General features: G+C 45.3%; 1 protein-coding gene across 1 annotated transcript in view; it reads left to right on the plus strand.

The window, feature by feature from the left end:
* The first annotated feature begins 1,225 nt into the window (after nt 1-1,225).
* LOC119181262 (acidic mammalian chitinase-like) overlaps nt 1,226-25,783 on the plus strand; it is a 62,299-nt gene continuing 37,741 nt past the window's right edge. Inside the window, exons 1-9 of the mRNA XM_075874734.1 lie at nt 1,226-1,299; nt 1,385-1,412; nt 2,348-2,481; nt 2,585-2,629; nt 7,066-7,122; nt 11,361-11,522; nt 13,261-13,478; nt 18,993-19,087; nt 20,751-20,862. Of these exons, the coding sequence (XP_075730849.1) occupies nt 1,299; nt 1,385-1,412; nt 2,348-2,481; nt 2,585-2,629; nt 7,066-7,122; nt 11,361-11,522; nt 13,261-13,478; nt 18,993-19,087; nt 20,751-20,862 (852 nt within the window). The 5' untranslated portion in view covers nt 1,226-1,298. The remainder of the gene's footprint in view (nt 1,300-1,384; nt 1,413-2,347; nt 2,482-2,584; nt 2,630-7,065; nt 7,123-11,360; nt 11,523-13,260; nt 13,479-18,992; nt 19,088-20,750; nt 20,863-25,783) is intronic.

Here is a 25,783-nt window from a genome sequence, read left to right on the forward strand (position 1 = left end):
TATCGTTTTCATTGTTATGGCCTTGTGCAGAAGCTGTGAGTTTCTTATCTCTTTTTTGTTTACCGATGACTTTCATTGCCTTTTAATTGTTGTGTGTTTTCAGTCAGGCCAGTTTATTACTTATCATTACGTTTTCTTTGCGTTGCATTTCTCGAGTGGCCATTCCGCGAATCCTAGAGCTGGCACATACCATACCACACAGTCATGATCATGATCACTGGGAAGTACGTTCAATTAGCGAGAAGAAGAAGAAACCCATCGGCGATTCCGGTAAGGAAACAACGGAAACAGCGGCTGTGAGTTCGTTTTTATTTTATCGCACATAATCGAGTACAGTGGCCCTAGACTCACAAGTCCTGTCACGGCGCAAATGCCTCGTTTTGTTGATCCTTAGTGTTGAAAGGATTGTCAGCATTCCTGAATTGACCAATCGTGATATCGAACGCTCCCGATTTGAATATTTGTTTGGCAGGGGTGTCCTCTATATTCATACAGCACTTTGCTCGTGTTGCGGCACAATATTCTACGGAGCGGCTCTAGGCGATCTTGTAATAGGAGGTCAGAAGCGCCAGTGTTGGCTCCGATATCTCAATCATCACAGTGTGGGAGAGAACTTATTCTACGAAGCAAAGGGATCAGCCACGCCGCAAACCATCTGACCACGCAGATCAATGTTTGTACTGAGGAGCGTGGAAAGTGTAAAGAAAGCTACAGAAAGAAAAGCTACGCTAGACGTCTTGACGTCCGACAATGTGATGTCACGAATTGCTTTATCGTAGGCACATGTTAGAGCGGTAGTTCTAATACGCTGTTTTACTGGGTCATTCATCCGTCACGATGACCTTGAGCAGCCGGGTGGTTTTCCCGTCGCGCCCCATGATTCACTGCTGCGGAGGCGGCATAAGTCCAGGGGAAATAACGTGCTTGTGCTTTGCATATTCACAGGCACGGGCGTTGCCAAATTTTTTTCGAGGAGGCCACCTTCTTTATTTTGGAGTGGGTGAGGTGCCAACCCCTTGAAATCGTCTAGTATCCCTCTCTTTGCCAGGGCGAAATAAGATTGTTTGCGGAACATTACTCCTGCAAGCATTCGCTGCGTAACGAGGTTTCATTACGAATGTTCGTTATCTTAGTTCTACGTCCTGCTGTGCGTTTTCTTTTTTAAATTCTTGTTGTTCAGTTTATTCATGAGATATGCGACGTTCAGTTGCGTTCTTGCCATTGCGGTACGTTGGCTGCTTTTTTTTTCTTTTCAGCAGTCAAGAATACAAGAGCTCTCGAATCCACAGCAACAAAAAAGTAAGCGTTGCATCTGCATCATTCACCAAGCTCTAATTTACGATGTTTCTGCTCTTTATCCTAACCTACGGATGTTTTCTTACAGTGTTGTCTCAGAGGCGCATTCTTTCCGAGTGAGTACCCACACATACTGTGATGAGTCATTATCTCCGCGATCTCTACACTTATAAGAAATCTGGTTACAGAAAATGAGTCAGCCTAATTTAGCTGTTTGAATAACCCTTTCGTGAGCAAGAATCTAAATTTTCATAAACTATGTGGTATTTTACGTTCCATGACTACAATATGATTTTGAAAGACGCTGTAGGAGAAAGCTAATAAAATTTCGATAACCTGGTGTTCTTTTGCGTGCACCTTAATCGAAGTTCACAGATGTATATTACCACTGGCACTGATCATTACCACCAGTGACGGGTTGTCACCCCCCCCCCCCCACACACACACACACATGCATGCATGCCCTCGCAAACAAATCTGCAGCACTAAGCCCAGATTGATCAACAATGAGTGATTGACTTCAAATAAAATAGTCGGTGCCGTACGTTAGAATGTACATGTTGAAGAACATATATTGCAAGCTTATCAACAATCGACTTTACAAGGATCGAACCAATGTGCTTCTGCGGACTTTTTTTTCTCCTTTGCATTATCGTAAATACCTAGGAGTAGGCACTTTGAAAGTTAATGAGGAAATGTCAATAGCTCGCAGTGCTCAAAATTTCTTTTTCCCATCAAATTACGTAAAAGGGTATACCTAGCTAAACATAGCAAGGAGTTGCCATTGATTCTTGGACAGCTGCTTCACTTCTATGTAAAAAATAAAAGCCAGTTAACAACGCACATGCTCTGATATATTGCTAGAATGTGGTATTATATTGGTGGGCTTTTCAGCGCAGCAGCTTGAATTCCAGACGCCTAATTGATTGTGGGCGTCCATGCATCGTGGAAAACGCGAAAAAATATGTTGCGTTATTATGAGTTTGATGTGAAATGTTTGATGGAACGAATGAGTGCGTGTTCATGTCCATTTCAATCCCTCTTGGCGCAGTGAGGAACCGCGGTTGGTTTCGGGGTGGTTGGTGGTGACGCAGCGCAAGTACGGCCTCTTCCTCGCCGTGGTCGGCGTCACGTCTCTGGTCACGGCCACGCTGTTCGCATTCGCCGGCATGGCACAACAGCACGGTCAGTGTTGTTCAAGGAAGAAAATTTGTAAGAAATGCGTAGATAGTGAATGAATTGAAGTTCTACACCATCACACAACCTTTGCTTGATATATTTCTTGCAGTGAGGGAAACGAATGTTTTCAACGAAGACGCCTTTTACAACCAAGGCAAGTAGGCCGAGTTTATGAAATTGTGGCTACCAACTGTTGGATGCACAAGTGTATTAGTGTAGCAAAGAGGTCATGAGCAGTGCTAGTACTTATGAAAAAAGAACAATTGACTGCGACCCCGTTTGCAGCAAACGTTACATAAAAATTTGCACGTCCTGGTCTCGGCCAGGACAGGATTTTTTTTAGATATCCGTACTCAGATTAAAAGAGAAGTATTACCATTTTTTTGCTTCATTTCCACCCAGTCACTTCGTGGTATTCTGCCGAACTGTCCTGCAGTGGTTTAGATCTTTAAGCTTTAAGAATATCACAGATGACAATCGAGAAGATGGCTTGATATCAGAGCGCGCTATGTAGACGCGGACTAAATAGACAGAGACAAGTGCTTACTAGTAAGGGCTTGTCTCTGTTTATCTTGTCCGCGTCTACGCAGTGCGCTCTATTTTCAAACAACCATGAATCATCAACTCACCCAATCAACCATATAAACGATGAGATGCTCGGTTATCTTTATTGTTAATTGATCCATGCATATATAAGAAAGCTAGTGTAAAGAAGCAGCAAAAGAGGGTAATTGATATATCAAAGGTTGCCTAATGGGTGTACATGTGATGTTCTTGTCAAGTGTTCTCCGGCTACATGAGAATACCTTGAAAATACATGCTAACCGACCATTATACTAAGCTGTTGCCTCATTTGCGCACCACTTATTTCTTTGCAGGTAGATAAGTGTTCAGTCAAATCACCTCAATATTCATTATTAGAGCTGAAGAAACAGCGAGCTTAATTATAGAACCGTACAAAGCTTATTTACCATTATTGTGAGCATTAATTAAACATCTAAATCTTGTGGTTCTAATTTAGCACGGATATACCATCATGACATGCATTTATTATCATCACATATAACCACATGAACCATGACTTATGATCATATAACCCCCCTAAACTATGACTTGTATTCTCTCAAACAGTGGTGTCCCTTCGGATTGCATATTTTCTTCTACAATTACGGCGTCGAATTTCGTGTCTTCTCCCAAAACCTTGCCATGATTATGCCACAGTGACATAGCAAGAAAAGAAAAATTCGATAGACCGCACGTACCATGTGAAGGGAAGGCAACTGTGCTCTACTTTTATTGAGTGAAACGTTACCAAATGACGCTAAATATAACGAACGCACAGATATAGGTTTAACAGTCACACATGCTTCATGTCTAGTTGCTTACAACCACGTAAAAATACAAGCAGCAATGTGGGTATTATCAACATCAGAAGTGGTAACCTGAGGTGTAGCGTTCGTGCTTACGAATATGGTAGCCCAAGGTAGACAAGCTTCAGTGTATGTCGTCATTTCCGTCAACCCGACGTGATGACTTTATCGTTGCACTACATGTGTAGTGGCTACAAAACTTTATAGACATCTCAGCAAGTACAAATGACGGTCTGCCATATTACGCCACCACATAGGGCATTTTTTCAAAGGAGTTCCGTGGTCTGGCGCAGCTCTGTGATAGAATGTTTGATATTCACGCAAAGTGCGTTTCGTTCAATTCATGTGGGGACTCTGGTATTTATTACTTGCATTCAATAAGCTAACGCTGCCATTGCCAGTTTTCCTTAATGTTCTCACAACAAAATTACCAATGTCTGTCGTCGCCATTACTGGGTAGATATGAACTGTAAATCAGCCGTCGCTCATACACGCATGCCACTGCATGTAGTATTCGGCTAAGTGCCACACGTAACTGGAAGAAAGAGTTTGACGACATACGCAACAGAATTTGCGAGGTACTCTTGTTATGGCCAACCAGGCATATTCGTGAAATCCTCTTACCCTCCCACAATTTCTTTGTCTAGTTCAAGTACGAGGTGATCACGAGAGCACCCAGACGCAAGTGGCCTGAGAGACTGAGAGATAAATAGATAGATAGATAGATAGATAGATAGATAGATAGATAGATAGATAGATAGATAGATAGATAGATAGAAATTATCAAGGTATCTGCAGTCCACCAAGAAATGTTTCGCATTTATTAATTCCGTATCACATGTTACCTTACGCATTCGCGGCGGAGTACTCGGAGGTAAAAGCCATCATTCCTTTCTTGTGTTTCAGTGTATCAATCCACCCTCCTCGTCGCTAAGCTTTTGCCCCCGCTGCGGTTCCTTACTGCCTAGAATATTGATGGCATTTTACACTTTCCACACCTTACCTGGTTTCGCCCTGCCTTCGTGATCGGCTCCTGTTTGATGACACAATGTCACCTAATGACGTCCATCATATGGTGTCATAGTGACGTCACATATGTTGATGATATTTGAAGTCATGATGACGTCATATGACGACGTCTAAATGGGGCGAGGATTTTGGCACCACCCGTGCTTACGCAGATGATGAATTATCGCATTGATGACACATCTAAGTGTTTCACCTTCAAGTAATAGTTGTGCGATCCCATATACGAGCCAAAACCGAGATATGATTGCGAGACGCCGTAAAGAGGGAGGGGACGTACGGATTGAATTTGGTCGTGTATAAGTCTTTCATGTGCACCTATGTTTAAACATCCGGTGGTTTTTGCATTTAGTCCCCACTGAAATGGGGCCGCCGCGTTCGGGAATCAAACCCACGTTCTCGAGTTGAGCAAATTTTTTACGACACAACCAGTATTACCTTATTACCAACCTGAAGCACCGCTTCGTTGAGTAGGAGATGATAACTACTGTGTCCACAACGATGATGCAGAGGCAACTACCAGGGACAGGTGGTTACAGTGTGATGTCCTCGTCTTCCTTGGCATTAAAAACAGATATAGGTTTTATTGAAAACACGCATAAACAGTCTAAGTAATATTATTCAATGGTGTAGTCAAATTTTCACCCGCTTACCAAGCTTTCGTATTTATTTATTTATGTATTTATTTATTTATTTATTCATCATGTCAAGCCTCCCATATACTGAACCAATTATTTTTACCCCGCCACGATTGGAGCATGGAAGCTTATCGCGTTCTGGAATGCGTGTATGTATCATAGGTGATTACAAGTCCATTTCAGTTAGCCCAGGAGCGGTGAGCACATAGATTGGAAGTTGGAATGCGAGGAGGTTCGCGAGCCCGTGCCACACTAAATTGGCTCGAAATGGTGCTTTGTATGAGAGGAAAATCTTGACGGATGCAAAGACTACAAATCACTCGTGAAGCCAGAGTTGAGCCCAGGCATTCCAAGCGGCGGCCAAGCATTCTGCCACAATGGCATACCAAGTCTTGAAAGTGCATTCGTAGAAGACGCTATGCGGGCGTCATGTCGGGTTGTGGTTGTAGTAGTTGTTGAAGTGTTCCGGAATCAGTGTGAGCTATCTGCATACGCAACGGCGTAAACAACCATAAGAATTTGCACCTATTACTCAACAAGCTCAATTCAAGTTTTGCTCGTCCGAAAAATCACGCTGATTAAGCTTAGGTATGATACGCACGTCATCGCGCTGTATCATAAGCATCGCTTCGATGACACGGATGTCTCCGCTCTGACGTAAGTGTTGACGTTACGTTGAACCATAAATTAATCTTTACGCATCCGCGTACCAAGCGTGGCTTGTAAGGACACGATATGCGTCCAAGTATTCACTTTGTGCAAAATCGTTTAACCTGTCCATAAGCTTTTATCATATCCTAAATATTTAGCATAGGCTACTACTTGTTGTCTGGTTGATATGATACCGATTTTCCCAATGCATTGCGTAGGTGGGAGTGTTTTTGATAACAAAGATGTATTTCTTCATTTTGTCAAACAGCATAGTCAGCACTGCAGCCCGTCGCTGCCAATGTAGCACTTACCGAGCCTGTATATGTGAACTCTCACATTGGGATGGCTCAATCGTTGTTTCTCCAGGAAACACCGCTAAAACATGACTGGTAATATGACGGCACCTGTGGACGTCACCAGCCCTCCTCGTGGCTGACTTTAAGTGTATAAGCATGTGCAGGGCAGGGTGAAAGTTCGGAGCAGCGCCCCCCCCCCCCTATGTAATGTCAATGCGTGGGGTTGAGTTGGTGCCTTCTCCTGAGTCGCAGTATCTCCCTTCTCTCTTATGTTATTGTATATGGCTGACTGCATCCCCCTTTTTGTGTCTAGGGAGGTGAAATAGGTTTGTGGCAGAAACATTTCTCGCAAATTTCATCAGATGTTTCACAGCTCAACCGGATGTGACATTTCGTGATAGTATGATTAATTTCTAATTCATAGGTACCTGCATCAAATTAGTTGCTTTATGACTTGGATGGAAACAATTTGGCATGCTTTTGTTGCTAATATATTTGACAGGCATGCCAAATTTTTGGGGACGGAGCCGGTATTTACACTTAAATTTTAACTAACGGCAGCTGCTGAAGAAGTCTTCTGTCGTGTCATTGTTTCTTAAAACCACACAGGAGACGCCGATGAGAGCATGTACGTCATCAAGAAGGCATTTGAAGAAAACTCTGAACGTAAGCGAATCTGTCTTATAAAAAGGCACGCAGGACGAACACGTCAGGCCAGGCGTTTGCCGACAATATTTGAAGACTTCTCGCTTGTCACAATACTCGCAGCATTGTAGACAGAACTGGTTCGAAATTGTAAGATTGTCAATGCTTGAGTTATTATGATTTAATGCAATGGCATGTTTCAATGGCACGTGTTTGCATATTTTAAGCAGTGCAAAAGCAGGGGAATATGAACGGCCATATGCGGGACAGTTCCGTGACTTGAGCAGTGAAGTCACGTTGGTGGCGCGATTAGTCGCCCCCGGCTGTGGCTGTGGCAAGTGTGACGCCGGTAAATTGGCGAGGAAGCATTTCTTATAACGATATTGCAAAATTGTGTATATAAAAGTTAGGTTTTACTCACCAGGAGACAACTTGATCAGAGTCTGGGCTATAATCCTACGACGCGTGCAAACGTACTGTTTCGCGAGTACTCGCGGACTGGCGAATATCGGTAGTAGTAAAACTGAATCCAAATTGTCAGAAAATCTCACATAAATAAATGAAAAACAGCCACCCATGATCCCATCATCAAGGGATGTGGGTGTTTTGGCCCTTCGAAGTCATTCATTCAAGAGCTCCTCGAAAATTACCATACGAGAAACTCATCAGGACTGATGAACACGAGGAACTGCTAGCCGCCATTCCCTGCCGTTCCCTGGGCCGAAAGAGCCGCTCCCAGCGTCACGCGACCATGAGGCGCAGGACAGGTGACATTTGGCCAAATAAATTGGACACCATGGCGACATAACGAGGCGTGGCGCACTTCACTCCCCCTCACCCTTCCTCTTTTTACCAGTGATGACACGGTCGAACCACTGCTGCAGGGAAAACAGTGATGCTTAGATTCCCCCAGACAGAACCGTTTTCCTTTGTCAAAATTTCGGTGGCCTACCAGCGTCATGCTTGACGTCACCGCATGCTGATTGGCATCCAAGATTTCTGCTATTAGTAATTTTTACCAGATAATGGAAGTTTGGTAGGCCGATATGGTATGATATTAAGTACCACTGCTCCTTTAGTTTGTTGTGCTTAAGCTACCCACGTCTGCAGCGATAGTACACCCTTCTAGCGACAGGTTCGTGGTTAACAATGCGTAGACTGACAGGCAATAGTGCGCACTTCACTCCCATAAAAATATTGCGGTCCTAGTGTTCCCTAAAAGAATTGAGGAGCTGCCAAAGGACAACGAGCAAGAAATGAGGAGCGTTAATATACCATGCGTACGGTATTACGGACTCTTTCTAAAAAGCCTTTATTAAGTTGTGAAGAAAAGCGGGTAGTCTCGACGATTTGCCTTCTATTCGTTAGACACAATGGTATTCTGAACTTACAGTGTACCAGCGAAAACTAACAGCACTAAAAATAAAAGTTACGAAAATTAGTTAACAGCACCAACAATAAAGAAATAACAGCACTAACACGAACGTTAACAGCACTAACAATAAAGAATACGAAAATGCATCGCGTTGCTGCCACTTAAGCGTGATGTGCAATGACGAAAGACCAGTTGGTAGAAAGCCTTTATATCCTCCCTACCATTAAGCCGCGGTGTCCCTGCCACCTAGATACTTCAGACTGAACAGGTGGCAATGTAGTCTCGAAGATTGGAAAACCCATTGCGAGTGCTATGACGCAAGCATTCCGACTCCCCTTTCATATGCGCGAATCGCGTCTTCACGTATATCTTCTTCTCTTTCACTCTTTTATGTCCTTTCACTCCTTCTCAAGCACAGGGTAGCAAATCGGGGTCTTATAATTAACCTCTCTGTCTTTCCTTTATCTTTCCCTCTCCGCCAGTCTTCATGGTTCTGCGTCTCGCATTATCATATGGTGGTTACGGGACGCTAAACACCACATATCAATCAGTATAAGTCTTCATGATTCTGCATAGGCGGTGAGAGATATGCTTCATAGCTAGTAAATATGCGTGACCAAAAATAAACATGTGAACTTGTACTTCATAAGTACCTCCTTTACCCCGTCTCATCCCTCTCTCAAACTGCGTGTCTTTCGAAACTTCTTATGCAGAACCCTAACAGCCATCTCTTGCAAGAGTGCGCGTATATATGTTAGCCCTCAGGCTTCAAACTCTCTTGTCTGATCTGCATAGGCAACTCATGTACCAATTTTTTCTCAACAAATCGGTAGCGACTCCGCCATTCCTATATCGTAACATGTTATGTACTGCAGCCATTGCAACGTTACCACGAAATACGCACATGAATGAATATGTTCAGGGCGGTTTTTTAAGTATGCAACGCGAGTCGCTTTACATAGCTCTTGAGAACCGAAACATCATAGAGGCAATGCCTTCGCAGGCGACTTACTCTCGCAATCTGCCGGGACCTACTACGTCCTCTTTGCGTCAACAAAAGGAAAACAAGTAAAATGTAGTGTTGACGATTAGTGCTTCTCGGAAAGGCAGTTCACGTCACTTAGTCAAAAATAAGACAACCTTTGATTAACCCAGCGCTTAGGCTTTTTCCTCCAATACGATGCATCTTTTCATGACTGATTCATTGTGTAAACGAATTCTACTCCTAAATGTTTTATTTTGGAACAAGGAATGTTACCGAAGTTTACAACAAAAAATAAAAGATAACAAAGAGATTTCCCCCAAGTGAGAATAGAAGTGATAACACTCAATGTTGTTGGCATATTCCTCAGAAAGACTGAAAAATACAACTTGGTCTCTGTTCAACTTAGAGTACAATGTATGAGTAAGACAGATGAAACCCACAACATATACAATATGCTTCAAGGACACTAACAGTCATGATGGGATCGCTGCATAGTACACATACCCGGACATAATGACCTGCTGGACTTTAGTAGTCAAAGGCAGACGTGGGATGTGTCGTTCAGGATAGAAAGGTGCAGGCTCCGACATATTTTTAGAGAACGCTGTCTGCTCGGAGTGCAACTGTACGTAATCCTTAAGTTATGGTTCCTCTCCCTGAATGACATGTGCGTTTTTCAATGATCCTTTCAGAAAACGCCCCGAGTAGGTACTCATGCAAGTAAGCATTCTGTTATGTCTCAAACGGGTGTTACACACTCTTCCCAACGCTGAAAATGCAGAGGTTGTATACTGCTGAGTCACGTTCGGAACTTTTAAACATTACGGCAAATATTCATGATGATGATTATCATCGTTATGTTGTTGTAAAGGTCCGGGCGGGAAAACAGTAGAGGTGGAAATGAGATTCGTCGTTCGCCAAGGTTTCTGCAGGTGTCACGCATTTAACATTGCACTACAAGAAGCGCTCGTCTATTTTGCAGTCTGTAGTCTCCCATATGTGCTTAAGAAGTATAAGCTCAAGTCGGCTAGGGAGATAAGTGAAACTGACAAGATTAGTGCGCACTTAACCGCGTGCACCTTTGTTTGCTTGGTAGTAGTTGAAGATAAAATATGTGCTTTCTGAGTAGTCAAAGTGGCGTCACATATAAGTTAAGAAAGGAAAATCTTTATCTCTAGCTATACCAGTCCAGTGAAGCACCACCACCTTGTGTTAAGTATGGTCACATTGCGCGGTCCTCTGCTCAAGTAAAGAATTTCTAATAAACGTTACTTGAAAGGTAGGCGTCAGTCAGGTCATTACTTTGCCCGTGTGCTTAGATTTTGGCGCACGTTGAAGATATCCAGGTAATGTAAATTTCCGCAGCCCTCCACTACGGCCTCTCTCATAGTCACAGCATGAGTCTGGAACATTGAATGCCAGATAATATTATTATCACTGTCATATCTTTTCGGCTTCCGTTGCTATACCACTCATACTTTACACTTCGAGTATTTTGCAACAACTGGTACAGCGCATCACCATCCATATCATTGTGGTCATCGCAGTTTTCGCTATCAATATCAGCCACATCGTAGGTAATGCGAGCAGTGTAAAGCATCGCTGGCGCAAACTTGGAAGAAGTTTGGTGCAGTTAACGTACGGTGTCGGCAAACTAGCCCGATATGAAACATTACCGAGCTATCTTTCCTGCACAATGCGAGAAGGTCTGGTGCCCCTTCTTGCTACATCATATCTTTCTCGCCTTTGTTGTATCCCAATAATAGGAAAATCTGTCAAAACTATTTGAAACTAACTTGTATTATGGAGCCATTGAGCGATAAACCCGGCGAGTTGTCTAATGCAGGGATGTTGAAAAGACCTCAATATATACGGGGGTGGTGTCGTTCTCTTGTTCAGCGTCGCCGAACCTGAACCTGCTGTGCCGATTCTCAGCACGATACCGCACGGGTGTCTACCCTTATGGCGTCTGCACACACTTCATCTACGCCAGCGTGCCAAACAGACCGGGATCCCAGTCACCGCACGGCAGCAAGGACGTGCTCTACAGCTACGACCCCGGTGCGCAACTGAGTCTATACTTTAGTGCCTTAGGGAAGAGTCTTCCACAGTGGCGTCACATACATACATACATACATACATACATACATACATACATACATACATACATACATACATACATACATACATACATACATACATACATACATACATACATACATACATACATACATGCATACATACATACATACATACATACATACATACATACATACATACATACATACATACATACATACATACATACATACATGCATGCATACATACATACATGCATAGATACATACATACATACATACATACATACATACATACATACATACATACATACATACATACATACATACATACATACATACATGCATACATACATACATGCATACATACATGCATAGATACATACATACATACATACATACATACATACATACATACATACATACATACGTCTGTGTGCGCGTGCTTGCATACGGATTGTAGCGACGTCCAGACAAAGGTGAACACAGATCGAGAAAAAAAGCAGCAGGTCGGTCTTTTCGATACCACTTGCCAGAGAGCTTATCAGCGTCGTTCTTGCTAGCTTCTGTGTATAGAGTGTATATGCGCATTTGCCTTCTCTTCTTCGGTACACTTCATTAAGCTCTGTAATTTTCAATATATTCAGCCCAAGTAGGAACACGTAGACCAGCTTCGTAGATGCTTTGCATCCAGAGCCGCAAAAAGTGAGATGACTATCACTCGTTCATTGTGTTACATTGAGATAAGAAATAGAAAACTTAAGGACACAGACGTAAGACATGAAGAAGCACTGCCTTATTTGGGATTTAGTAAGGTTTCTCGTTCTGCTTATGCTTTAACATAATGAATGAATATCAAGTTTGTCAGTTTACTGTACCCCTCTGCCCCACCGCGGTGTTTTAGTGGCTAAGGTACTCGGCTGCTGACCCGCAGGTCGCGGAATCGAATCCTGGCTGCGGCTGCTGCATTTCCGATGGAGGCGGAAATGTTCTAGGCCCGTGTGCTCAGATTTGGGTGCACGGTAAAGAACCCCAGGTGGTCGAAATTTCCGAAGCCCTCCACTACGGCGTCTCTCATAATCATATGGTGGTTTTGGAACCCTAAACCCGAGATATCAATGAACTGTATTGGTATATTTCTCATCATTGCCCAAATAACTCAGATTGAGTAATGAAATTTTCCGTGGTTGCATTGAGATGACAAGTTTGTATAAAAAAGTTATAGGAAATCACGTTTATACGCCGTTATACACTGAAGAATCAGCATCTGAGGGCTCTGAGATGTGCCGCTGCATAGGTGTAGTTGCAGTTGTAGGTGCAACCATGTACAACCTTGCACAACCTAATGAAATCGACTGAGAGCAATGCCAAGGAAAACATCCTGCCGCAAGGATATGACACGTAGTCTCTCGACCATTATGTATAACCAGGATATAAATCAAAGTGACAACTGACTGCGCTTAACTACTGAGCCTACAGCATCAGGATGACATGTTCAATTCGTACTACTACTAGTGCTCCTCCTCCTCCTCCTAATACTACTGCTGCTATTATTTTATTATCATTATTATTTTAATTAATATTGATAATAATATTAGTGGCGGTAGTAGTAGTATTTCCATTTTATAATATTATTACTATCAATATTATTATAACGCTAATAATAATAACAATTCTATTTAAACCATTTAGACACAATCGATTTATATTTATAAACACAGCGGCTTTTAAGAAGTTCCTGCATCTGCGTGACCTGGCCGGCGACGTGCGACTGCTTCTCTCGGTCGACCTGGATGCGATGCTGCAGACGGGCTGGTCACCGAAGCGTCTCGCATCGGATGCCCGCGTGTGGCTGGACCGCAGTGGAGTTGACGGACTCCACCTGGACGGCCTGGAAGTCATGCCCAGAAGCATCCACAACGTCAGCAAAATCGTCGCTGTAGGTTTCACGCACTGCCGTGTTTACACTTCCGTAAAGTATGCGATCAAAGGTTTTTGAAGCGAAATCTGCTATTTGGGATTTCAAGGGCGGAGGTGGCGGCAACCCTGTAAATGGAATATGTAAACTGGTAGCGAAATTTCCATAGAAGCCTATCAAACGAGTTGTAACCGCTCGTTGCCACCATCACCATCTATGTATCTAGGGGAAAACCTAAAAAATGAAAAACGCAAAAGTAATTATAAAAACAACACTGAACTTCATAAAACTTAACATTTCAATAAATCAAGGTAATTCAGTACTACGCAATAGACAGATTACAGCCCGTTAATCAAAAAAGGGCATAACACATAACTATGTGAAAGAGGTTGAAAGTCTAACAATTAAAAAGAAAAACAATACAACGTTATATTGAAAAAAAATTACACCATCTCCCGCCAAAGGGAACCATGATGCGAAGTAGCGCACGTTAACGCCTACACTGGTGGAGACTGACGCTGGCGCTCTTCGTAGCATGGCGCGGGAGAGAAATTTTAAGAGGCGCAAAGCACGCAGTGATTGACCGATGTTTTTCTCTTGAACATGCCAGTTACTGCTAATGGGTGGGGAGAGACAGTAGACTATGACTGGACATAGAGACCCGTGGTCCGCTTTTTGGGGTCGAAGTCCACATTCAGTGAGTCGGGCGTCCGCGATGTATGTAGTAGTAGTAGTAGTAGTAGTAGTAGTAGGTGGCCACCTCCATGGCTGAATTCGAGGAGCGGCACGCGCGCATCCTTTTCAATTTAGGAGGAAACCAGCGACCGTTGATCACAAATAAAAAGAGAGTTATTTTATGAAATAACTTACACAGACGAGTATTGGTGACAATCTCCAATAAATTTTTCCGTGATGTTGATGCTTACTAAAAAAACTAGTATCAGAAGGACGCACTTTAAGCACTATCTGACCAGAAACGAATGTCACGTTAAACTCGCTGGGCGTAACTTCCTTGGTTTTAGCAAGTTTTAGCGACGATTCGGCCGGGGTGCCATGATATAGTGAACTAGTATATAGCCATGAAATAGATACGGCAAAAGGTAGGAAGTAGATACGAAGCGCAGGCCGTAAGAAAGTGCGCGTGTGCCACCTCTCGTTTAGTCCTTGGAATGTCCGCTGGATGGCGGTACATTTATATGCTGAATATATGATGAAAAGATGTGAGATGGCGGTACTTTAAGTGTTTACTAGATAGATGGACGGAGAGACAGATGCACGGACGAATGCATGGATGGATGAACGGATGGATGGATGGACGTACGAAAGGACGCAGGAACGGATGCACATACGAACGTAGGGACGGACGCACAGGCAGATGCACAGATGGACGGACGCACGAATGGAGGAATGGATGCAAGAACGGTCGCACAGAAGGATGCGCGGACGAACGAATGCTTCGCCCCACTTATCATCATGCACTCCGTGTATATGCTGTGATTTTTATTTACCGCGCACGTTCCGAATTTTTATTGCCCTACAACGCACAGAAGAAATCTCCCGCTGGCCTTGGAGGTGCAGATCCAGTGCTTATATTACACAGGTTGGCTGGTGAACAGTTTTGCAGCGTGAGAAGTCACTTTTTAAATGCGACTGCATTGCATAGTCGTGCTATGTCAGGTGTTTATGAGGATCCGTCTACCACCCTCTCCCGTAACAGCTGCGGGCACGCGCACTTCTTCTCACCCCTGGCAACCGGAGCATGTGCTTCAAGAGAGCATAGGAGAGGGTGCTTCGCCACTCCTGTCACCATCCATACTGTCTCTCCCCGCTGCTCCCCACTTCTCCGACCATTTGTGCCTCAATCTCGACTCTTCGCTGGCTGGGCGCCTCTCAAGAATTTACGGAAATGTGTGCTCGAGACGCCGCTCTGAAAACGCTGACGCCGAGCCGAGAACGGTGTTTGGTTTGTTCACTTCAAAGTATTTTTAACCATGCGCGTTAGATAATAGAGCTTTCGGTGGCGGTAGAAAGCATTTTATTAGAGAAAATGTACCAGATAGTTGTGACATATTGCATGCTTGAGTGGCAAGACCCTATTCCGGAATGCCAATGGAGTTGGCCGCTGCTCGAGCGTGTCTTAACAAGGAGAGTTGAGCATCCAAGGTCGAGCAGTCGAGCAGGTACTGCTGTCAAGCCTCTCTAGATGAAATGGGAAAAGGAAGAAAAAAGAAAGGGGGTTAGTGGGGCTCGAAGCGACGATAAAGTAGGTGCCGACCAGGACCTGGCAGGTCGAGCAGGTGCCACTGATTTCTGGCAAAAAATGCCTGGCGACCACCGGAGTGAGATAAGTGTTCATCTGGAGGTGGCGCAGCGTTCTCTCGTCCGCTTTCTCTAGACCATGTGCGGGGTCCGGGTAAAGGTGGCGCGAAGCCCGGTAACAGGCAAGAATTTCGCGAAAGCGCGTCAGGTGAGTATTGCAGGATTCCGACTCCGGAAATGGAGGCGCAACGGCCAGGATGACAGATGCGTGGGAAGCGGCGTTCACTGCCTCGTTGCCATGCAGGCCCGAGTGGCCTGGGGTCTATACTATACGGGGGTTGAAGCACCAAGAGTCTGCCCAAAGTAGGTGAGCTGCCAGAGAAGCGATGGAACCCTGAATGCATTGGGAACAGGCCCAGCACGAGTCCGTCAGGGTGGTGCGTGAGGTGGGAGGCGGCCAAAGCAATTGCAACTTCCCCAGCTTGCGTCACAGTGTTGGCTCTAAAGTAGAAGCCATCGACATGTTTTCCCTCTGTGATCACGACGGCTGTGATGTGACACAAAGGAGAGGGGCCCGAGACGTCTACGTAGAAAACGCCAGGGCGATCGGAGTGTCACGCCTGCAGGGCCGCAGAACGTGTTAGTCTACAGCTGGGGTGTACCTCAGGGTTCATGTTGCCAGGTGGTGGTTCCACCTATAGTTGTTGCCGCCAAAGTTCCGATATGGGCGTCAGAGTGTCTTGATTAGAGATCGCATTCAGGCCGAGCCTGTGTAGTAGACGTCGCCCTCAGGGCGTCTGCGACAGGCGACTAATTTGACTAACAAGATGAGCTTTACACAGCTCTTCAAAGGAGTTATGTACCCCCAGTGCCGCGCATTAGCTGGTTGAGGTGGCAATGGGAAGGTCGAGTGCACGTTTGTATACTGAACGAAGGAGGACGTCCATCTGGTGCAGGTGGTGACGATGCAGGCGAAGGTAAGGTGAGGCGTACAGGACACGACTGGTCCCAAACGTATGGGCCAACCGCATGGACTGGGTCCCACGGAGGCCGCCGTAATTGGTAGACACCCGCCGTATCATACGGCTCACCTGTTCGCTGGTGCGTCGGAGGCTTGCTATTATGTCCTTTGGATGTGATGTGAAGCTCAGGAATTCAAATTTTTTCGACGGACGGAACGGAATCAGACGGAAGCCAAACCTGGGGGGGTGGGGGTGGAGGTAAGCGGGATACCGAGAGAATAACCGATTATGCTAGAGAGCACTCCAGGCCACGCAAAGCCGCGTAAGCGTTCATCAAAAGGGCAGCCTTTTGTAGGCGCTCTTCAATTTGTCCTGGGGAGCCCGTGTTGTAACGTGTCACATTGTAATATCGGCAACATATAATGCGTAGTGTATTCCCTCAGACTCGTGCAGAAGGTAGGAGAGCTTCTTCGTGGCCAGGTTAAAGAGTTGGAGGAACAGGACGGCACCTTGGGGTGTCCCCCGTGTGCCTATTGGGTACGGCCCATGTTCAATAGAATCGAGGCAGATGAAAGCGGCGCGATAAGACATAAAGGCTCGAATGTGATTGATAGTCTTTTGACCACTGTTTGTGGAAGAGAGGCTAGAAAGAATACTACTGTGTTTGACGTTGTCAAACGCTCCTCTAAGATCGAGAGCTGGAAATTCATACCGCGTTTCTCGCGACAGAAAAACGCACATGCGGTGGACAGCGCTATTGGCTGCATGGTGTGAGAGAAAAAAGAAAAATGGCAGCATATCTATGGGGTGAATGACGGAGAGTGGGGCGAAGCATCCGTCCGTCCAATCGTTTTTGCCTCCGTCCGTCCATGCATCCGTCTGTGTGACCATCCATGCGTGCGTTTGTTCGTGCGTCTACACGTCCATCCGTGTGTCCGTCCCTGCGTTCGTCCATGCATCTGCCCCTGCGCCCGTCCATGCGTCCATCCGTCCGTGCAGCCATCCACTCATCCGTCCTTGCACCTATCTGTGTGTCCGTTCGTCCATCTAGTCAACACTCCAAGTACGACCATCTCGCATCTTTTGATCATATATTCCGCATATAGAAGCACCACCATTCAGCAGACATTCTAAGGACTAAACGAGAGGTTTCACACGCACACTTTGTTATGGCTTGCGCTTCGTGTCTACTTCCCACCTTTAACCACCTCGAGTTCATGGTATATACTGGTTCACTGTATTCATGGCACTGTGACCCAAGGCTCGGTAAACCTTTCTAAAACCAAGGAGGTTACGCCTAGCGAGTATAACGTAGCAACCTTTTCTTCTCAGATAATGCTCAATGTACATGCCAATGGCTGCTTATGGGGAATGAGAGACAGGAAAATTCGGCTTTTAGTTAAGGCGCACGCTGAAAATTTTTATTGTTCAACAACGCGCAGGAGAAATCTTCCTCCAGCACAACCTTGCAGGTCAAAACGTAAGACAAGTTATGCACTACGACGAGGGACGAACGGGTGCCGCTTTAAGAAGCTACGCCCCTAAAACATTCTTCTCACGATGAATTTTCACGTGCGAAACGCCATTATGGACGCGACGCTACGCATTCGGATTTGCTCACGATCTCCTTCGGGGAGGTGGGGGCATTTTTCAATCAAGTAGCTTGCACTCAGCGTTGAAACAGCAGAAGTGGATCTTTACTCTCCTATAGACCTGAAGCCATCAGCGCTTTCTTCTCAGAAGAAGGATTCATCACCCTTCCTCCTAAAACCTGCCTACACCTACCATGGTTTAGCACTACGTCAAAGAACGAAAGCTTTCAAGATTATGCACCGTGCCTGCCTATACCTGCTTCCATAGTCGGCCCACCTTTAATCAAGCTACGATACGATGCGACGACGTTATGCAGGTGTAATGTGACGTCATCACTTGACACCTAAGTTTCGCATGGCTCATTGCAGCACTTCCGGTAGCCGCGATATACTACTGCGTTTGGTACGTCATCCAAGGACTTAGCCTCAAGATTTAAAATAGGTGATATGATTAAATCCCGCCCACGGTGGCCGCATTTTTGATAGAGGCGATAATCATAAAGGCCTGTGTGTTAGATTTAGGTGCACGTTGCCCATGTGGACGAAATTTCCGCAGTCCTCCACTACTGCGTCTCTCAACCGTATATCATGCTTTTGGGAGGTTAAGCTCCTACATATATCATTATTATCTAAAATACTTGTTAACTAGATAAGTGCGCCATACCTTTGCAGGCAATTTGTGCTGTAAATTTTGATTTACCATTAAAATGATTCTTTTGTAGGCCCTGCGACAGTCTTTCAAGAAACAGTACCTGCTTACCATTGGCATAGACCGCACGCAGAAGATCGTTGAGGACGAGCTGCTACACCTCCTTGAGTATGTTTGTGTTCAAGTTCATTGGAGAAGTTAGCTCGTATCAAGCAAACGTTTTTTCACTCTGTACATGATGCATATTCCAGCGAAGAAATAGTCGTTGAAAGTGTAACACAAACGTGATTTGTTTTCTCACTACTTGGCGCAATTCCTCTATGAAATTTAAATCATGGGTCATAATAAATGAAGGGAAAAATAAAATATTTACAGCATGTATTTGGAAGAAAATAGGTCCTACGAAAACAATAGGCCTTACATAGGTTATAAATGAAAACGACGTAATCATATTCCCGCTGTCACGCTCGTTGGGAGAAAAACTGCTTTTAAGACACTTGCCACTCTGATAGAGAGAAATTGCACAAAATATTTGCGTATGATACCATGCACATAATTTAGTTTCTTTGTTGGAAATATCTATGGGTGATATTATAACATCGCATACTGTATTCAACAATGCAGTATTAGGGCTACTCTCACGCCACTTAGTTTTTTGAACTGAAAAAAATTTGAATTTAGGGTGTTGCTAGGTTGGAAAAAGGGCGAATGTCCTTTAGGGCTGGCTTGATCAGGCTTCGTGAAAAACAATTTTAAATGGACAGCTAACATTGCTGCGAATACCTGAGCAAAATTTTGCACTCGTGTGTTGCTCGTAGGTCTCACAAGCCGAGCACGCATTTGCCACTTTCTCAAGTACCCTCTCTTCATACGGAGGCCTCATGCTCGCTCTTTATGGTGGGCGGGACGCCAGTTGTAGCCATTTGCCCCACCCACCAGTTGTAGCCAACTGGTGGGTGGGGCACTAGTTGTAACAGCAGACTGCTGGTGTTTATTTGGACCACATGGACTTATTGCCTCGGTTTGTCGCCGTGCTCCACAAGATTCTAAACTTGTGCAGTAACAAGATAACCCGCGCTGGGGAATGATATCGAGAGAGTGCAAGGCGTTTCACGACGCGTGGTGAGGGAGTACCTTCCCCTCTTTTTGTCACTCTTTGCTCAGCTTTTAGCGCGCTACTCTGAACGAGAGAGGAGAAAATTCACTTATAGCGGGCTTCACAACCTCAACTTTTCATCTAATTTACAGATTCCAGAAAGCTTTTACTGAAAAAAAAAGACAGGCAAGAAACTCCAGCGTTGAGATCATTTGATCACTTGGTATGCTTCAGTTTGAGTGCTACCATATTTGGTTATCAACCTTCGCCTTTAGCATCTTTAGCAACTAAACGAAGAATGGTATGGTAGACGCATACGCATTGGAACTGTTGGCTTGGTGCATACAATTTTTCATGGCCTTATACAATCACGCCGCGATATACAAAAACAAGATAACTTCCGCTTAACAGCCCAAGATGGTGGCGCCCAGATGTGTTATGGTAAATACAGTCTACGCTGGTTCAGGACAGCCTTGAAGAAAGCTAATTTAGGTGTGATTATTTTGGCGCAATTAACTACTTCCGCTCAAGAACTGGTGCATATTAAGATTTTGTTTGTAGTGCAAACTTGGACAGCAATACATGTTTGGGAAAATTGTTCTTCAAGACCGAACGCTCTTTCCAAGAAGTTAGTGCTTCATGTTGTATCGTCATGCTGCGTTAAGGTTAGCTGTAAACTTAAGAATTTGGGTATAAGTGTATCTGACAGTGAAGTGACACATATTTGTCACGAAGGTTGGTGGACTTCGCCAGCTTCTCGACGAGTCACATTCGGCACATGGACGAGCGCACCACGTTGTCGAACCCATACACGAAGTACGAAAACAGCACTTCCGGCCAGTTCCTGGTAAGCAGTCATCATTATTCTTTTTTTCCATCATAAGATAAAACTCCCCTTTTGTACTTCAAAGGTGTTGAAAGACTTGAATTCTCACTTCTGACACATCACAGTTGTCAGTTTTGCCTAACTCATATTTTAACTGTTAACCCTACTTAGACTTGTTGCAATATCTGTGACATTCGACACCAGTTAGCCGAGGGAGTTTCATGAAATGAGAATTAAGAAAAAAAATCACAAGGCTCTTGATGCATATGCCTAAGACAATTTCAAGGCAAAATGAGCCATCTTCTATCTTTTTTCATCTTGCTTCTTAGTCTCCGGTTCATTTGGTGCGGATCCCCATCCCGATAACATTGTGCTTCTTCCCTGACCCCAGGATCAGAGGCATCGCCGCTTTCTGTTCCTCACGTGGTCTTGCTGTGCCGTATCGAAGACCCGGCCATGTTTGACTATGTGGCTATCTCGTATGATGACGTCATTTTTTGTTGTCATGCAACAATCACGTCCTATCATGGCGCCATAGTATGATTTCGTTTCTCATAACTTCGCGCTGATGCTCGTTCCCATAACAGTCAGTCTTTGCGTCGTAAGAGGCATATAAAGCTTGCGCCTTAGTGAAGGTAATTATTTCATTTGCCTTACACACACACACACACACACACACACACACGCACACGCACTCGCACTCGCACTCGCACACACACACACACACCCACACACACACACACACACACACACACACACACACACATATATATATATATATATATATATATATATATATATATATATATATATATATATATATATATATATATATATATATATATATATATATATATATATATATATATATATATATATATATATATATATATATATATTTATATATATATTGCCGCGAACGTAATAACAGACAGCGACGAAACGACGTCTTGTTTGCCCTCAGACCAGGACGCAAAAGCCCTCTTCTTTCTTCACTTCCAAGGGATTCCACCTACAGTTGATGGCTCATGCCCATTACCTGTGACATTACTCCCTCTCCTCGAAAAGCATCGGCTCGATGCTGGTAATGAGCGTTGAGAAAAAAAATGAGAAAGAAAAGATGCTACAATGGAACACAACAACTCCGTCGTAAGAAAAAAAATGGGCTGGCGTCATAGAAGTACTCAATAAAGAAAGGAGTAAGTACACAAGGCAATTGAAAAAACCAAAGTGACAAAAAATAGTCATTGCATGGTAAGTTAGTCCACGTTCGATGGATGACGCGAAAAATATGACTTGAGCCGTGACACGCGCACCACATCACTTTGTGGAAACCGACGGGAACGTCTTGAGGCGCCCTCAGGGAGAACTTCATACGTAACGTCACTGAGTCGGCGCAGAACTTTGTAAGGGCCAAAGTAGCGCCGAAGCAACTTCTCAGAGTGACCACGCTGTCGGATGGGAGTCCACACCCACACTTCATCGCCTGGTTCGAAGGTAACCTCTCGGTGTGTAAGGTTGTAGCGGTGTGCGTCGGCAGTTTGGCGAGCCTGAATACGGCATCGGGCGAGTTGACGGGCCTTCTCGGCGCATTGAGCGAACAATGCAGCGTCCGTGTCGAACATGCTCAAGTTGTTGGGAAGGAGCATTGCGTCGAGCATTGTAGTGACCTCTCGACCATGAACTAAGCAAAATGGGGTGAAACCTGTACACTCTTGGACTGCTGTATTGTAAGCAAAAGTTACGTAATGGAGTATATCATCCCAGTTCTTGTGATCAACGGCCACATACATTGACAGCATATCTGCAATGGTCTTGTTCAACCGTTCAGTGAGTCCGATTGTTTGGGGGTGATAACCCGTGGTTTTCCGATGTTCTGTACCACTTAGTCTCAGCACTTCTTGAAGCATCTCTGCGGTGAAAGCTGTACCACGATTAGTAATTATCACAGCTGGCGCTCCGTGACGAAGTACGACGCTGGTGACAAAAAACTGTGTGATTTCAGCTGCGGTAGCTTCGGGCAGGGCCTTTGTTTCGCTGTAACGCGTTAAATGATCGGTGGCAACCACAATCCGCCGGTTTCCAGACGAAGAGGTGGGAATTGAGCCAAGCAAGTCAATGCCAATTGGATGGAATGGTGTCTTCGGCGTAGCGATAGGCTGTAGTAGTCCTACTGGTCAGACAGGTGGAGTCTTACGGCGTTGGCAGTCGCGTCATGTGTGGACGTACTGCTTGACTGTCTTCGCGAGGCGGGGCCAGTAGTATGAGCGGCGAATTCTTTCCAATGTGCGCGTGTAGCCAAGGTGTCCGGATGATGGTTCGTCGTGACAAGCATGTAAATTATCGTCACGAAGCGAGGTCGGAGCAACCAGTAGGTAAGTAGCCTGGGTATGGTCGAAATTTTTCTTATAGAGGACTCCATCCCTGATGCAGAACGAGGCCAGCGAACGTGCGAAGTTTCGAGGAAGGCTGCGTTTTCGGCCTTCGAGGTAGTCAATCAGTGGGCTTAGCTCCATGTCGTCGCGTTGTTGTTGAGCCAAGTCGGTTGCTGACACAGAGGAAAGGAATGTATTGTCCTCTTCAACGTCCGCGTTCGTACTTCCAATAGGTGCACGTGAGAGACAGTCAGCATCAGTGTGTTTGCGTCCTGACTTGTGAATGACTGTAACGTCGAATTCTTGCAGCCGAAGGCTCCAGCGCGCTAGACGACCGGAAGGGTCTTTGAGGTTGGCGAGCCAGCATAAAGAATGGTGGTCGCTAACTACCCTGAATGGTCGACCGTATAAATAAGGGCGAAACTTTGTTGTAGCCCAAACAACGGCTAAGCATTCTTTTTCTGTTGCAGAGTAGTTTTTCTCTGCAGATGATAGTGTTAGACTTGCATAGGCAATCACGCGCTCTACGCCATTTTGCCATTGAACCAGTACAGCTCCAAGTCCGATGTTGCTGGCATCCGTGTGTATCTCTGTGGCAGCGTTATCGTCAAAGTGACCGAGTACAGGTGGGGCTTGGAGATGGTTTCTTAGCGTGTCAAAGGCGTGATGCTGATCATGACCCGAAACAAACAGTACGCCGTTTTTCGTAAGTTCTTTTGGCGGTTAAGCGATTTTAGTAAAGCCTTTGACGAAGCGTCTGTAGTATGCGCAGAGTCCCAGAAATTGGCGGAGGTCGCGCTTGTTCGTTGGGACAGGAAATGCGGCAACAGCTTTCGTTTTCTCAGGGTCTGGGTGTATACCGGCGTGGCTGACGACGTGACCCAGAAATTTCAGTTCCTCGAATGCAAAGTGGCATTTCTCAGGTTTGAGAGAAAGTCCAGCTGTTCGAATCGTCTGAAGAACTGCCTGTAAGCGCTGGACGTGCTGCTCAAACGTGTCCGAGAATACGACCACATCGTCAAGGTAGACAAGACACGATTGCCATTTTAGCCCAGAAAGAACCGTGTCCATCATTCTTTGAAAAGTAGCCGGTGCCGAGCATAGGCCGAAGGGAAGGACCTTGAACTCGTAGATTCCATCAGGAGTAATGAAGGCGGTCTTTTCGCGGTCGCGCTCATCAACATATATTTGCCAATAGCCGCTGCGTAGATCCATGGAAGAAAAGTAACGAGCATTGCGAATGCGGTCCAGCGAGTCGTCTATTCGTGGTAAAGGATATACGTCTTTCTTCGTGATCGTATTTAACTTTTGGTAGTCGACGCAAAATCGCAGAGTACCATCTTTTTTCTTTACTAACACAACAGGGGACGCCCAGGGACTGGTCGATGGCTGGATGACATCGTCCTTGAGCATCTGCTGGACCTGTTTGCGTATAACGTCTTGTTCTTTTTGCGAGACTCAGTAGGCATGCTGTCGAATGGGTCTCTCGGTAGGCTCGGTGATGATACGATGCTTGGCAAGCGGTGTTTGGTTAACTTTCGAAGTCGTAGCGAAGCAGTCCCGAAATGAGCCGAGTAGCTTCAAAAGACGTTCCCGTTGTGCAGACGGTAGACCCTGTTTTACGTCGAGAGTGCTTGCAAATGTCATGGTGGAATCGTCGCACGACGAAAGAGCAGATAATGTTGATGGACCAGGGACGTCGGCAATATCCTCAAGGTATGCGATCGCAGTGTGTTTGGTAAGATGCTGATACTCCTCGCTGAGTTCGTAACTAATAGGCAAGCCTGCTTTTTACTAGGCTGAACAATACCTAGGGCAACGCAGATTCGTTGTGCGAAAAGTAGGGACAAATTTCCTTCTGAAATTACAGCATCGGGGACGTCTTGGTCACATTCAACGTTGATCAAAACGCTGCTGCGGGGAGGCCGAGTAACTGATTCGGAGGATACACGTAGGGCAGCCTTCGATGTGCGGGCGTTTTCCGGTTCAGGATGAAACGGGTCCTCGAACGACACCTGCAAGTCTCGTAGGTCAATAATTGCGCCGTGTTCGCGAAGAAAGACCAGCCCCAGAATGAGTGGACGGGAGCACACAGGTAATACGAGGAAAGACCCTGTGAATGTCGAAGCACGGACTCGAACACGGGCTGTGCACATTCCAGTCGGCGTTGCGAGGTGGCCCCCTGCCGTGCGCAACAGCGGTCCTTGCCAAGGGGTAGTTACCTTCCTAAGTTGGGATGCTAGGGCTCTGCTCATAACCGAATAATCGGCGCCGGTGTCGACGAGGGCAGTGACGACGTGATTATCGACGTGTACGGTGATGTCGGCGGAAACAGTCTTATGACTTTCGCAAACGACTGGGAAGTCAGAACGGTCTTCGTCGGGTCTTTGCGCCGAAGGAGGCTCTTTGACAGTTTGTTGGGACGCGGCTTCACCCCCGGGAGCCGCGGTTTCTAGTTTTCCCTGTGGGGACTTGGTGACCGGCCTCTGAAAGAAGCATAAGATGACGAGAGAATGCTAGGTGACGTGGGGCGGCGATGTGATGGTGGTCGTGATTGGGGGCGTTGA

This window comes from Rhipicephalus microplus, chromosome 10 (genome assembly GCF_043290135.1).
Source record: "Rhipicephalus microplus isolate Deutch F79 chromosome 10, USDA_Rmic, whole genome shotgun sequence".
NCBI classification, from domain to species: Eukaryota; Metazoa; Arthropoda; class Arachnida; order Ixodida; family Ixodidae; genus Rhipicephalus; species Rhipicephalus microplus.